Source organism: Lutra lutra, chromosome 7 (assembly GCF_902655055.1).
Source record: "Lutra lutra chromosome 7, mLutLut1.2, whole genome shotgun sequence".
In the NCBI taxonomy this organism is placed as follows: domain Eukaryota; kingdom Metazoa; phylum Chordata; class Mammalia; order Carnivora; family Mustelidae; genus Lutra; species Lutra lutra.
This window is the reverse complement of record NC_062284.1, coordinates 17,520,219-17,533,919: the sequence shown is the minus strand read 5'-3', so window position 1 is coordinate 17,533,919 and position 13,701 is coordinate 17,520,219. Positions and strand designations below refer to the sequence as shown.

General features: G+C 50.2%; 1 protein-coding gene across 1 annotated transcript; it reads right to left on the bottom strand.

Annotated features, from left to right (window-relative positions):
• Positions 1–8,136: 8,136 nt before the first annotated feature.
• On the bottom strand, positions 8,137–12,399 carry LOC125103890 (uncharacterized). The gene is made up of 4 exons (XM_047735867.1): positions 12,246–12,399; positions 10,967–11,380; positions 8,986–9,282; positions 8,137–8,182 (listed from the first exon to the last, which is right to left on the bottom strand). Exons 1-4 carry the CDS (start codon positions 12,397–12,399, stop codon positions 8,139–8,141), a joined length of 909 nt encoding a protein of 302 aa, XP_047591823.1. The 3' UTR covers positions 8,137–8,138.
• Positions 12,400–13,701: the final 1,302 nt, after the last annotated feature.

The window sequence follows — 13,701 nt, the reverse complement described above, 5'->3', positions numbered from 1 at the left end:
CCCATGGTCCAGTCCAGTTGACATGTAAAGTTAACTATTAAAAAGAACGAAGTTTTTTGAAGGGAAAAAAAAAAGGGTTTGCTGAGTTTCAAAGAGAAATGAAAGAATTTTAAGGAATCGCAACATAAGTTTAGTCCCTAAATAGTAGAATGGGAAGAGGACAGATGTAGCCAACTAAGCCACCTGTCATGTAGACCAGATTGGGGTTCCCAAGGCCAAGCACAAAGGAGCTGTAAAAGAGAAGCCCATGATTCGCCCTGTCCTGCCAAGATGCCTCCGGCTCTGGAGAACATAAAGAAACCCTTAGATGAATTTGGGGAAATCTTGTACCAGCTTCCTGAAGGAGAGCAGTCAAGAAGAGAGGGGTGTGGGGACTTTTTTTTTTTTAAAGATTTTATTTATTTATTTGAGAGAGAGCACAAGTGAGGGGAAGAGCAGGAGGAGAGGGAGAAGCAGACTCCCCACTGAGCAGGGAGCCCAACTTGGGGCTCATTTCTGGGACTCCAGGATCATGATGTGAGCTAAAGGCAGACGCTTAACTGGCTGAGCCACCAGGTGCCCCTGGTGTTGGGGACATTTGAGTGAGAGCCTGGGCTGGGTTTTCTGCAGCCCCACAGAGATTGGGAGAGCAGCCAAAACCCTGTATGTCCCTGAGATGCATACGGCAGCAGGCAGAGAGGGGAAGCTGGTGGCCTCAAAGGTGCCGGGTGTGTGACAAGAAGACACGGTCACCAGTGGCGATTGAGTCATATCCAAACCAGAGGCCAGATGGGCATATGTTCAGTCCCACTGACACTGACATGAGGAAGTTCTGGCTGCTTCTGGATACCAATGGAAATCAGTGTTAAATAGAGAACATTGAACAGTGGGGGTCAGAACAAGATGGCTCTTGTCCTACCCAGGGTAGGCTAGACTCCAGTAACAGAATGCAGTAGTAACAAGCACGCACCTGGAGGAGCTTGGTACCTAAGAGTCTGCTTCTCTTTCCCTTCAGTCTGATCCATTGGAGGTCTTCCTGAGTAGCTCCCTTCCAAGCAACAGCTCAGGGGTCCGATAGGCTGCATTTTCGTTAGGACTTCTGGGGTGTCCTCAGCAGGGAAGAGAGGACTGGGAAGTTACACAGAGGGTTTTTCATTACCTTAGCAAATACGTTATCTCCCTCATAACCCCTAGGCCCAAACTCATCACATGACCCCACCCACCTACAAGGGAGGATGGAAATGCACTCTCCCTTTGTGCCCAGGAGGAGGGAAATGAAACAGGAATTAGGGAAGCCTCGTATTATCTCTACCACCATCATGAGCCAGGCATATCCAGGACACGACAACCCGTAAGTCTGCCGTGGAACTGAGATGTCATCCCAGGGAGGAAACCCTACATTGCAACAAGCTTTAACCTAAATTGAGAAGTCCCTGGATTCTACTGGGTTTTTATGAAAATGACTAGGTTATAATTTTGATCATCAGAGAGAAATAAGGAAGGAAGATATGAAATAGATTCAGGTATAGAAAAATAAATGAAGTTGAATCTTTACCCACAGGAGAACATGGATCATTATGTTATCACATAGGTTGTTATGTTATTATGGGTTATAAATTTTTATAGCTGGAAAAAGCTTACAGTTGGTCAGACGTGGGGTAGCATAGAAGTCTGAGGCATGGGAGCATGGGTTCAAATCTGCATTCAGTCCCCTGCTAGCTGGTGTGAGGGGGAAGCAGAAGAGGGGAAGGAGGGGGAGGAGGGGGTTGGGGAAGGGGAGGAGAGTTGGGAGGAGGGAGAGAAGGGGTGGGTGGGGAGAAACCACCATCCATTGAGCTCCTACAATGTGCCAGCCAATGTACTTAACTTACCTCATTTAATCCTTGAAATAACATTATTGGGGATCATTATCACCATTTCACAGATGGAACAATCAAGGCTTACAGAGGTTGAGTAACTTGTGTAAGGACACTGGGGAAGTTTTAGAATTCATCCACACCGGGATCCAACACTGGCCCTGTACCCTCGGATTGACCCTGGGCGAGACACTTCTTGGCTCTAAAATATACTTCCTCTGCCTATAAAAGGGGAATAGAAATAATGTCTGTTGCAAACACACAAACAAAAAGTCCACAAGTCCTTTGACCTTTCTCCAGCCAAGGAAGGTCAAGTAGGGTCTCTATTCCCTCCCCTTAAACCTAAGTTCGCCTTAGTGACTTGCTTGTGGCTAGTAGCGTGAAGCTCAACTTCCAAGGCCACTCAGAAAAGACGGCGTGGGTGTCTGCCTGGTTCCCTTGGGAACACTTGTTTTTGGAGCCTTGAGTTGTTGTGATGGGTTGAATTGTGTCTACCCCCCAGATTCATATGTTGGAGTGCTAGCCCTCATTACCTCAGGATGCGACCTTCTTTGGAAATTGCGGCTTTCCAGAGGTAATCAGGTTAAAATGAAGTCAGTAAAATGGGACCTAATCCAATTTGAATAGTGTCCTTGTAAAGGGGAAAAATTCAGACACGGAGACGTTCATAAAGAGAAGATGATATGAAGATACGGGGAGAAGAAGACCATTTTCAAGCCAAGGAGAGCCCTGGAGCAGATCCTTCCCTCAGGGCCCGTAGAAGGGGCCCCTCGATGTTGGACTTCCAGCCTCCAGAGCTGTGAGACAATACATTTTTGTTGTACTAAGCCACCCAGTCTGTGGGACTTTGTTATGTCCGACCTCGCAAACGAAAACAACTTTTATATGAGAACCCCGACTTTCCTGAGGCTACCATGCTGTGAGGAAACCCAGGCCACATGGAGAGGCCCCGTTTCTGTATTCTGGTGACAGCCCCCCTTGAGGTCCCAGCTGAGAGCCAGAATGTGGGACACATGAACAAAGATGTCTCCAGATGATCCCCGCTGTCACCCCTAGTTACAGACTTACTAGTGAACCCCTGCCCACCCGTGTCCTGATGAGGCCCCTGACGTGACCCAGTAAATGGATCATTCCCTATCCCTGAATTCTCAACCCAGAGAACCTTGGAGCATCATAAAATAGGACTCTTCCACCAACAAGGTTTGAGGTTTTACACAACAAAGAGACTGGAAATGGTCTCACAGCCCGTGAGGGCCAGAGCCGGGGTTCTGTGACTCCGAAATGCAGGCCTTTCTCCACTCCCCGAGGCCGGCTCGAAGCTTTGCTGTCTTGGAGGGTGTCTGGGTAGGAAGGTCTTTGCTGAGTCTTGTCTCCGAAGAAGCAGGCCGGCCCAATTAGGCTAGACTCTGATTAACCCGTGAGATCTGTCTGGCCCCTGAGGAAGCCTGCTAGGCTCGGCCTTCCTCAAGCATGGGGGCAGACCAGACTCCCAAAGGCAGCCATGAAGTCGGGGTTTTCCGAGGTCTGATCACTGAGTTGAGGGCTCGAACTGTGGGTGCCGCTCGTGCCTGTTCCCACGGTCATGGTGCTCATGGTTTTGTACACGGAAGGCTGCCAGGAGGTCGACTGTCATCTGGACCTCGGATTGCCCGGGTTTAATTCTGGCCAAGCAACGTCTCAGCCTCATGGTCCTGGGTAAGTTCCATAAGCTCCCTAAGGCTGTTTCTTCATCTGCAAAATGGGAAAATACTAGTGTTCCCCTCGTAGGGGTTCTCAAGAGGTTCAGTCAGTACATTCTCAAAGGGAGTATCGAGCTGGGGCCGAGCCCTGAGTCAGCCGAGCACCAAGTCAGCCCGCAGCATAGGGGAGCTGTGACCGCTGTTCACCAACCTGAGCTGTTTGCTTGTAGGAATCCGAGTGGGCTTCCTGGAAGCTTCCCTGCAAAGAGGAGAAGGGAGCTTAAAATACACCCCCCTCCCCAATTCTGAACTCTTTAAAAAATTATCGAAAAGAAAAAAAGATGCCCGACACACCGAAGGCAGCATCATTATTACTGGATTTATTATTCCGAAAAGCCCTGAAAAACTACAAAGGGTAGCATTGGGGCACAGGGCTTCACTTCCTTCCCCATTTGCGGCCACCGCTGTCTGCCTGTGGCCCCCACCAGGGCGCGGGCAGGAGTGGTGGGAGGGCCACGTGGCCTCTCCCTTCCTGGCTGGTACAAGAAACATTCATCGCCTGCCATCCCGATGAGTCCTTGGAGAAAGAAGGCGGACGGGGTGACTCAAAGTGTACCATCTCCTCCCCCCTCCCACGCCCCCCCAACCCAGGCACGCTGCCGCCCTGATGAACCCCCTCTTCCAAGAGTGAGGGTGAATCACCGCTCCAGGCCCTGGGATGCTCTTGAGCCCTTTCCTCAGCGCCATCCCACAGGGTGTGTGTGGTGGGGGGGTTGCTTTTAGGGATCAGAGCGACTTCCCGTCCCACAGCGGCACTTTGTCAGAAACCATCCCTGGGCAGGCTGCTGGCTGGCTGCAAAGTCTCCCTCCTGCTCCATGCGGGGCAGGGCTTGTCCAAATATTTGGCTTGATCCTGCTTTCTGATTCATCATGTGCAGGGACCTCTGTAATTTCATCTCCTGCGTGACTCAGACCAGAGCAGAGCGCAAGTGCCTGGCTCCGGAGGCCAGGCCCACGGCCAGCGCCCGCTGCTCCCCGCTCCCCTCTCCGGGAGAGATGCAGGCACTCTCCAGCCCGGCTCGCCCTCCGATTAAATCGCTGTTGTCTGAGATGATTAATGAAGCCCCAAACACGCCTCAGCACAAGGGTGTGAGGTGCACTTTGTACCTTTTCCAAGTTTCTTTTTTTTTTTTTTTAAGGCTAAATCTATTTGCATCTCAGAAATTAGATTGGCTCCAAAATGACAGGTTTCTGACAGCGGCAGGCGGGGTATGGGTTCTGCTAAGACATCTCCTCCTCCTGCCCCGGGGTCCTCTCTCTCATTCCGAGACCCTAAAGAGAAACTCTGTTCATCTTCCAGAGGAGGAAAGGAGGCAGCAGAATGACCTAGATTCCAAGTCCGCAAGACAGGTACAGCTGTGTCTCGCCTGTCTTCGAAAGGCTGCCAACGCCCGGGCTTCCTGGGTTTTGGAAGGAACCAGGGGGAGGAGGCTCTCTCGTGTTCCTGCTCAAGCCCTCCCTGCTTGGGGATGACATGGTCATTTTCTTCTTCGGCAGGTTTGTCTGCTTAGGAAAGGCCACCAGTTGGGCCAGTGGCACCTCGCAGCCCACAGGGGTACCCCTGGGTGATGCTACCTGAGTAGGGGTGCGGGAGAGCGGGTATCGTCAATAGCAGAGCTAAGGCATTCCCTCTGGAGGTGTGAAGGACAAGGGAAGGGGGCATCTGGAGAGCATAGAGGTGGGGGGATGACAGCTCAGACCCTGGGGTCTCCAAGACTCAGAGACAATGAAGTTTAAGCCCGCCTTCCACCACTGTCCCGCTCTGTGGCATTGGACAAATGACTCACCCTCTCTGAGCCTGTGTCTTCATCCATTCATTCATTTAATGCCTGTTTTCTGAGCACTCCCTCTCTGTTGGGCCCAGCCTGCCCCCTGGGCCCTCATATTCTAGATATTGCATAAACACAAGCACGTGCTCATGTCACCCTTCAGGGGGTGGTAAGGACGAAACAGAACAGAGACAGCCCTGGGCTGCCCTGGGTGCCCTGGGCAGGCTCTGCTGTGTTGGGCTAGGTACAGCTGAAAGAGGAGGGGGTCCAGCCAGGGAGCCCGAGAAGGTGCTGGCTGTGGCGCAGGAGGGACCCGGAGAGCGTGAGCATGAGGCAAGAGAAGGCCTGTGTGACACACCATGGGAGCTCAGTAAACGTCCTTGGTCCTGGGGCACTATGGTTATTCTCCCTCTGGCTGTGAGCATGGCGATATGCTTGGGACTGAAGATGTTGCAGGGAAGGAAAAAAGGGCTGGGAGGAAGGCAGCTTAGCTTAAAGGCTGGGGTAAAGGGGACACGGCCACACTGCGGCGAGGGCGCCCATCGGATCCCGCCACGCCACCTCCATGCCCGGCCTCCCAGACCCAGGCAGGCTCCGCTTCACACCTAGCCCCAAAGGTCAGCTGGCTAGGGTTTCACAAGCAGGCATTCCAGGTCTGGGGCCCACACAGGGAGCACCCTGCTCGTGGTCAGGCCTCCAAGTTCCCATCCAGGGCCAGCTGCCGGAACTTTGGCCCATCCCAGTTGGCCTCAGCGGCTGCCAGGCAGGGGTGGGGTGGGGAAGCGAGTAGAGAAGCCGGCCCAGGGTAGCTGACCTCCTGTAAGAACCTGAGTCACGCCCCAGGCAGGGAGCCCTCCGGGCTCTGCAGGGAGGGGATGCAGAGCTCACTGTGTGTGTGTGTGTGTGTGTGTGTGTGTGTGTGTGTGTGTGTACATATATGGGAATTATTTCATGTCTTTTTAACTTAATTTATTTTCCCAAGATCCTGGGTAGCTGCTATTGTTTATCCCCATCCGATAAGTAAAGAAAAAGGGGACCCAAGGAGGTCGGAAGACACTGAAGCCAGGAAGCAGGCGGCAGAACTAAAGTTCGAACCCTGTGTTCCGTGCACCTGCCTTCAGGCAACTGCCATGGAACCAGAGGACGCAGCCGTGGTGTTGGGTGGGCCTCTCCGGGATCTTGGATCTCCTTAGGCTCTACCGACTGACACGAGAGAGTTGTGTGTCCTGTTTTGAAGGTTCTGGGGGAGTCAACAGAAGGGAGTGCAGTTTCCACAAGGTCCCCCCACCCTGCCCCGCCGCCGTGGCCTCTCTGCCCAAGTGGGTGATGCCCGCACAGTGCCCCTGTCCACCGGATGTCCCTGGGCTCCGGGCTCCTGCAGGAACTCAGCACATGGTGGGTGGGCTCATTGCAAAGCCCACACTCAGCGCTTTCCACCGCCTTCCCCTTCCCCTTTCACTTCCGGACCCTATTTGGGTCTCTGCCTGCCTCCCTCGAAGGCAGACAGATTGCTGTGTTCATCTTGGGGTCCGTGGTACCGGGCAAAGTGAACCACCATTGTGGGGAGGGGATGCTCCCTCTCCTTCTTTCACCCTTGATTTCCATTAGGGAGATGCGAATGTACAGCAAACCAGGCCATGAGACTCAGCTGAGAAGTGCGATCCTACCCAGGCTTCCTGGGCTGCAGCCCACAGGGCAGAGGCTGCCGGCCACGCAGAAGACTGCCAAGTGACAAGTGACAGGGGCAGCAAACCCACCTCGGCCTTGGCTGCCATCCTGCAACAGAACAATTCCTCCAAGTGGGAATGGGCCCTCGGAGCAGAGCCACAAAGGGGAGGCACCTTTCTGATGGGGGATGGAGGAGCTTTCCAGAAATAAATGAAAGTCGCCCTTACATCTTGGGGAAGTTTAAAGACACCCAGAGAATGAAATCTTAGATTTTTTCCTTCCTGAAAGGCTGAGGCTGGGCATAATTCTCTGCTTTTGTTCCCCTCCTTTGTTGAGTCAGTGTTCCTGGCCATCCTGTACCTGTGGTTTTATTGTCATCCGTTTTGGAAATGGGTAGGGTATAAATCAGTCCATGAAATTTAAAAATGTAAGCTCTTTGGTCTAGCATCGAAGTAGACAAAGAAGAAACAGGGACTTAATAAATGCCTTTGGAGGCTTGTGATTTGCATGGGGCTTCTGATAAAAGGCGAAGTTTTTGCTTTGAGGTTACACACGGAACCCGGGGTGGTCCTCGGGCCTCTGGTCGCAGCACGAGCAGCACTGGTACCTTGATCTCCAACCCTGGAAAACGCAGCTACTGGGGACCATCTGTACCGTGACCACCCAGGGGAACAAACAGGGAAAGGGGAAGGCTCCTTGCTGCAGCAGCAGTGCATGGCCCCCCTCGATCACTCCTCTGCAAAAGTGGTCCGGAGAGGGTGACACAGACCAGCTTGGTCCCTCCCCCGCCCTCCCATCCCCTACTCTATTTTGCCACCACTGGCTTCCCCAGCAAAGTCTGACAATACTGGGGAGTCAGAGCTCCTGGGGGGAACCTGTTCTCATGTTGGGCATATGGTGCTACAAATGACTGGGTCTTGGGGAGTCAGCAACAGAAGAAGGAAAGCAATGTGTGTCCCTGTCCCAGTGGAGGGCTTGGGAAAGCTGGCACCAGGGACTATGGGTTCCCTGAGTTGGGGGAAAGATCTAAGGAAGGGTTGTGGAATTTTGAGGCAAAAGATGAAACAGAATGCTTTGTATACTTCAGTTGTGAAGAGAAAAAAATGTTACGGCAAGCCACTCACCTGCTATCCCTGCTTTCTATTTGCAAAGGCAGCTATGATGAAAACCTGTGAGGGAAGTCAAGGTCAACATGCAGTCCTGAGTCATTAGCCATACATAGATTAGTAGGTTAATACAGAACAGTCTCGACAGATGAATTACACCCAGAAGCTGTGTATGAGTCCTTGGAGTTGACATTGAAAGGTTCAGTTATCATAGGGAGAGTGATGCCTGCTTAATTTTGATAGGGCTTAATTATTGTGATAAATGTCCTTGGAGTTTAACTGTTTCTCTTCACCTAATGTCAGAATGAAGAGTTCAGCCCCAGCTGGGCTGGTCCCCTCTCTCCCTAGCCCCTCTGACATCCTTGGGGAGGATCCTGGAGGAGTAGAAGTCTAGCATTTCAAAAGGATACATCCTCCTCAGCTGGGACTGTCAGGACACTTTCTGTCAAAAGTGACAGAAGTCAACTTCCAAACAAGTCCATGAAATTTATTAGCAGGAAATTGGGTGCTTCCTTGGAATCAAAGGTGAAATCAAACAATTGGGCCTCTGGAGAGGTAGGAACCAAGCCTGGAGGATGCCAAGAACGCAGGAAACGATTTCCTGTCTGTCTCTGCCTCTGTTCTTCTGTGTCACATGTGGTTGGATGGAAGATGGTCTTTGCAGAGCCTCTGAGTTTCCTCTCTCCAGCCTCTGTCACCAAGCACCAATCGGTACAGTCTGATTTAAGTGTTCATGCCTGATCCAGTCCTCTGGGGGCCGGGGGCAGGGTTGTGTTTCTAGATACGGCTTCATGAGAGGGTGGCTGGAAAGGCTCAGCACTCAGAGAACAGACATTGTGAGCAGGTCAGACACTCTGAAAAAGGATATGTCCTGTTCCTGAGATCAAAATGGCACCGCCAGAATTTCTTGATGCCAGGAACAGCTTGACAGAACCCTGGCAGTCAGGAGGCCTGGATCTCTCACACTTTCTCCCCTTCTTTTTATTACAACTCGCTTTAGGAAGGCATCTGGGAGTGGCTTTCTTCAGCCCGACCATATTCTTGTACACTGCAAAAGCTCGGTTGTCCCAGATGGGCTTTAGACATCCGTGCCTGGGCTGGGCAGCAGGAATTGGAACCCCGAGATGGCCTTTTCTCCTCTCGAATCCTCCTTTGCATAGGGGATCTGTGTGGGGGGTAGAAAGTACATCCTTTGATATCAGATGTGCTGGATTCTTACCCACACTCAGCCACTTACTAATTCTGACCTTTCTAAGAAAGGTCAGAAACCTTGGGCTTCTTATCTGTAAAACCAGATAGTGACCTGTCTCCCTCAGGGTAGTTGTGAGAACTTGAGATCATCTATGGGAGACCTTTAGTTCACTTAGCTCAATTCTAGGCACAAGGAAGGTATTCCATACACCTCAGCCCCCTTAAATCCCCTCCCCAGCACCGGAGCTCTTCCAAAGGCAACATTGTTGCTCTTCCTGTCCCTTCCTCACCAGAGCAACTTTCAGTCCAAGTCCTAGTGGCAACTAGTGCCATCCACAAGTTGACTGAGGCATTACCACTCAGGTGTGCTCAGGTACCTGAGATAATTGGCTGTCATAAATATTTAAATAGGTTCATTCATTTGTAGTCAAGAGTGGAATGGATACAACATTCCCTTGAAACCACCATCAGAGACAGAGTCTGAGAGACTGGGCCATGGCAACTCTTGAACTTTTTTTTTTTTTTTTTAAGATTTTACTTATTTATTTGACAGAGAGAGAGACCACAAGTAGGCAGAGAGGCAGGCAGAGAGAGAAGGAGAAGCGGACTCCCCGCTGAGCAGAGAGCCTGATGTGGGGCTCGATCCCAGGACCCCGAGATCATGACCTGAGCTGAAGGCAGAGGCTTTAAACCCACTGAGCCACCCAGGCGCCCCAACTCTTTAACTTTTGAGTTACGTGTGTCGAGCGAATGAGTCAGCGTTAATAGAGGATTCAAAAACCTAGCAGAAATCAGACCACATAGAAAGAATGAAGAAAGAAGCCCACAAGACCCAGGAGAATTTCTAAAGAATCTTCTCAGAGTGGTTTAAACTGAAAACCAAGGGATTCCATCCTGTCTCCAACACGGCCACAGCCCACCCATCATCAAGGCCCTTTGGAGGGGGCCATTCACATCTGCTCCCCTCACCCCCGCCAAGAGTCAAATCCTTAGGACATGACTTAAAGATGGCGGAGCCTTGGTTGTAGGAGGGCCCTTGGCTGAGAACCTCTCCAGGATGTCACAAAGGAAATCATGGCTCTGTGAGCAGAGACGGGGGACATGGTTGCTGGGTAACCAAAAATCAACACAGGTTCCCCATACCCAGTCCTGTTTATACAGCCTGCAAAGTATTTTCCAGATATATTTCAAATGTATTTCTCAAAACCACTCCTGTCTTTCTGATTCCCTGGCCTCTACCACATCGCAAGGGCTCCTTAGCAGCTACAGCACAGGCCCTCCCGGCGCCTCTACCCCTTCCCCTCCACCCAGCTGCCAGACTCACTTCCAGAAACACACAATGACCTTGTGACCCTCCTGCTCACAAACCTCCCATGGCTCCCAACCCACCTGCAGAATAAGAGAAGGTCAACATGGGACCCTAAGCCTGCTGCGGGCGGCATGCTCCCACTTCTGGTTTCAGCCCCAGGTGGACCCTCTCCCTGCATGCCTTGATCCACGCTCATGCTTTCCCACTTGGAAAGCCACTTCTTTTCCTCTCTACACAGCTCACTCTTGCTCATGTCTTTTCAGGGACCCAGTCAAACGTGGCCTTTCCTCTGAGGTTCCCCGGGGCCTCCAGCAGCTGCGATTTCAGGATCTCATTCCACCCCGGTGACCTGAATGCAGAGGGCCTCCTGCCTGGATGGTGAGATCCTGGAGAGTGGGGACTGCGGCTGCCCAGCACCGTGCACAGAGCCGGACACAGCGGCTGGGCGGCTCCCGAGGTCCACGCTCCCGGCCCGCCTGCCCTTCTGCTGGGTTCCCGGTGCTGCTTGCCTCGGGAGGCTGGGAAAACCCCAGCTGGCGCCATTTCCTGTTCTCCACATCCGCGCAGATCTTCTTTGTCCCAGGCTCTTCCTCTCCGGAGACCTCCTTATCTGGGGACAGTCCAGTGCACAGCAGCGCGCCTGGAGGAACTGTCCTGCCGATTTCCTGCCTCAGCCTCTCTGGGTTTGAGTCAGAAGGTCTGAGTTCAGAGCCAAGCCCTGAAGCTCTTTCCAGCTCGGTGACCTTGGCCACTGCTTTCACCTCTGAGAAACGTCAGTGTCTTAATCTACAAAATGAAGTCTTGTTTGTTTCGCATAAGTTTGTTGTCAAAGGTGAAAGCGTGTCTCCCAACCCATGCTTTTCCCGGCAAGCAATCTCTGTGAATGCTTTACGATGCATCTGCCCACACCTTTTCTATGCATTTATGAAAAATTTAAATTTTATCATGTTTTGTCCAAAAAAGAATCCCGTATACATATTCTGTGCCTTGCTGTTGTCACCCAACGGATCTGATGCTCCTTCATTTGATGCTTACCTCGCAGCATAGAAATGACCCAGAGTCCTTTTAGCTAGGCTCTTCACAGTAGACATTTTAACTATTTCCCTTAAAATTTTTTTTATTATTGAAGTTTTTGTTTTGTGATAATTTTAGATTCATGTGCAGTTGTAGAAATACCACAGAGAAATCCCATGTACACCTCACACAGTTTCTCCCCAATGGCGTCTTTCAAAACTCAGCACAATGTCACCACCAGGATATTGTCACTGGTAGCAACGATCAAGATGCTGAAGATTTCCATCACCACAAGGGATCTTCCTGTCGTCCTCTTTTAGCCCTACCTACTTCCCTCCCATCCTCACCCCGACTCTCTGCGTCTCTCGCCCTTTATCTCTGGCAATCATGCACCGAGCTTCTATTTCTACAATTTTACTATATAAATGGGAACACGTTTGAGATTGTTTTTTTTCCACTTAGCATCTTTCCCTGAACATTCACGCTGCTTGTTGGAAGTATCAGTATTTCGTTCTTTTTTACGGCTGAGTACTGCTCCCCAGGACGGATCCACCAGTTTGTTTAATCATTCATGGTCCAAGGGCAGCCACTTGCTTACAGTCTGGAGATATTACCAATGACGCTGTTACAAACATTTGTGTCCGGGTTTTTGTGGAAATAGCGATTTAATTTCTCTAGGATAAATGCCCCAAAACTGCAAATAGGGAGTCGTGTAGTAACTGCACGTTTTGTTCTATAAGAAACCACCAAACTGAATTCCAGAGCCATGATCCAATTTCCCTATTAACGTTTCATTTATTTTTTTTTTAAAGATTTTATTTATTTATTTGACAGAGAGATCACAAGCAGGCAGAGAGGCAGGCAGAGAGAGGAGGAAGCAGGCTCCCTGCTGAGCAGAGAGCCCGATGCGGGGCTCGATCCCAGGACTCTGAGATCATGACCTGAGCCGAAAGCAGCGGCTTAACCCACTGAGCCACCCAGGCGCCCCAATGTTTCATTTATTAACAGTGTTGTTGCTGTTGTTTATTTCAGTCATTCTAACAGGTAAGTAGTGATACCTCAGTGTGGTTTTCTTCGCATTTCCCTGATGCCTAACGATGTCAAGCATCTTTGGTGCAAGGTCTCTTCATATCATTTTTTAATTGGCTTTTTTTTCCTTTGTTCTACCGTTAAGTTTTGAGAGTTCTTTGTATGTTCTTCTAGATGCCGATTCTTTTTTTTTTTTTTAAGATTTTATTTATTTATTTGACAGAGAGAGATCACAAGCAGGCAGAGAGGCAGGCAGAGAGAGAGGAAGGGAAGCAGGCTCCCTGCCGAGCAGAGAGCCCGACTCGGGACTCGATCCCAGGACCCTGAGATCATGACCTGAGCCGAAGGCAGCGGCTTAACCCACTGAGCCACCCAGGCGCCCCTAGATGCCGATTCTTGGTCAGATATGTAGTTTCCAGATATTTTCGCCCAGTCTCTAGCTGGTCTTTTCTCTTAAGAGCATACAGTATAGAGCAGAATTTTAAATTTTGACAAAATCCCATTTACCAGTTTTTTCCTTTATAGATTGTGCTTTTGGTGTCAAGCTTAGGAACTTGTGGCTTCACCCTAAACCCCGAAGATTTCCTCCTATTTTTTTCCTAAAAGATTTAGGGTTTTACATTTTACATGAAGTCCATGATCAGTTTTGAATTAGGTGTGAAGTTTGGGTCCAAGTTCACTTTTTGCCTATACATGCTCAACTGCCCCAGTGCCGTTTGTTGAAAAGGCTACCCTTCCTCCATTGATTCGCTCTCACATCTTTGTTAAAAATCAGTTGGACATTTTTGTGTGAGTCTATTTCTGGGTTCTCTGTTCTGTTCTGTTCATCTATTTGTCTATTTCTCTGCCAGTATTGCACAGTCTTGGTTACTCTTCTTTTTCATAATTTACTCTTTTCTTTTCAAAATTGTCTTAGCTATTCTTAGAAGTTCATTTGCTTTTCATATACAATTTAGAATAATTTTGTCAGTACCTACAAAAAAAAATCTTTGTAGGGGTTTTTTGATAAGAATGTATTGAATCTGTGTTTAAAATGGGGGA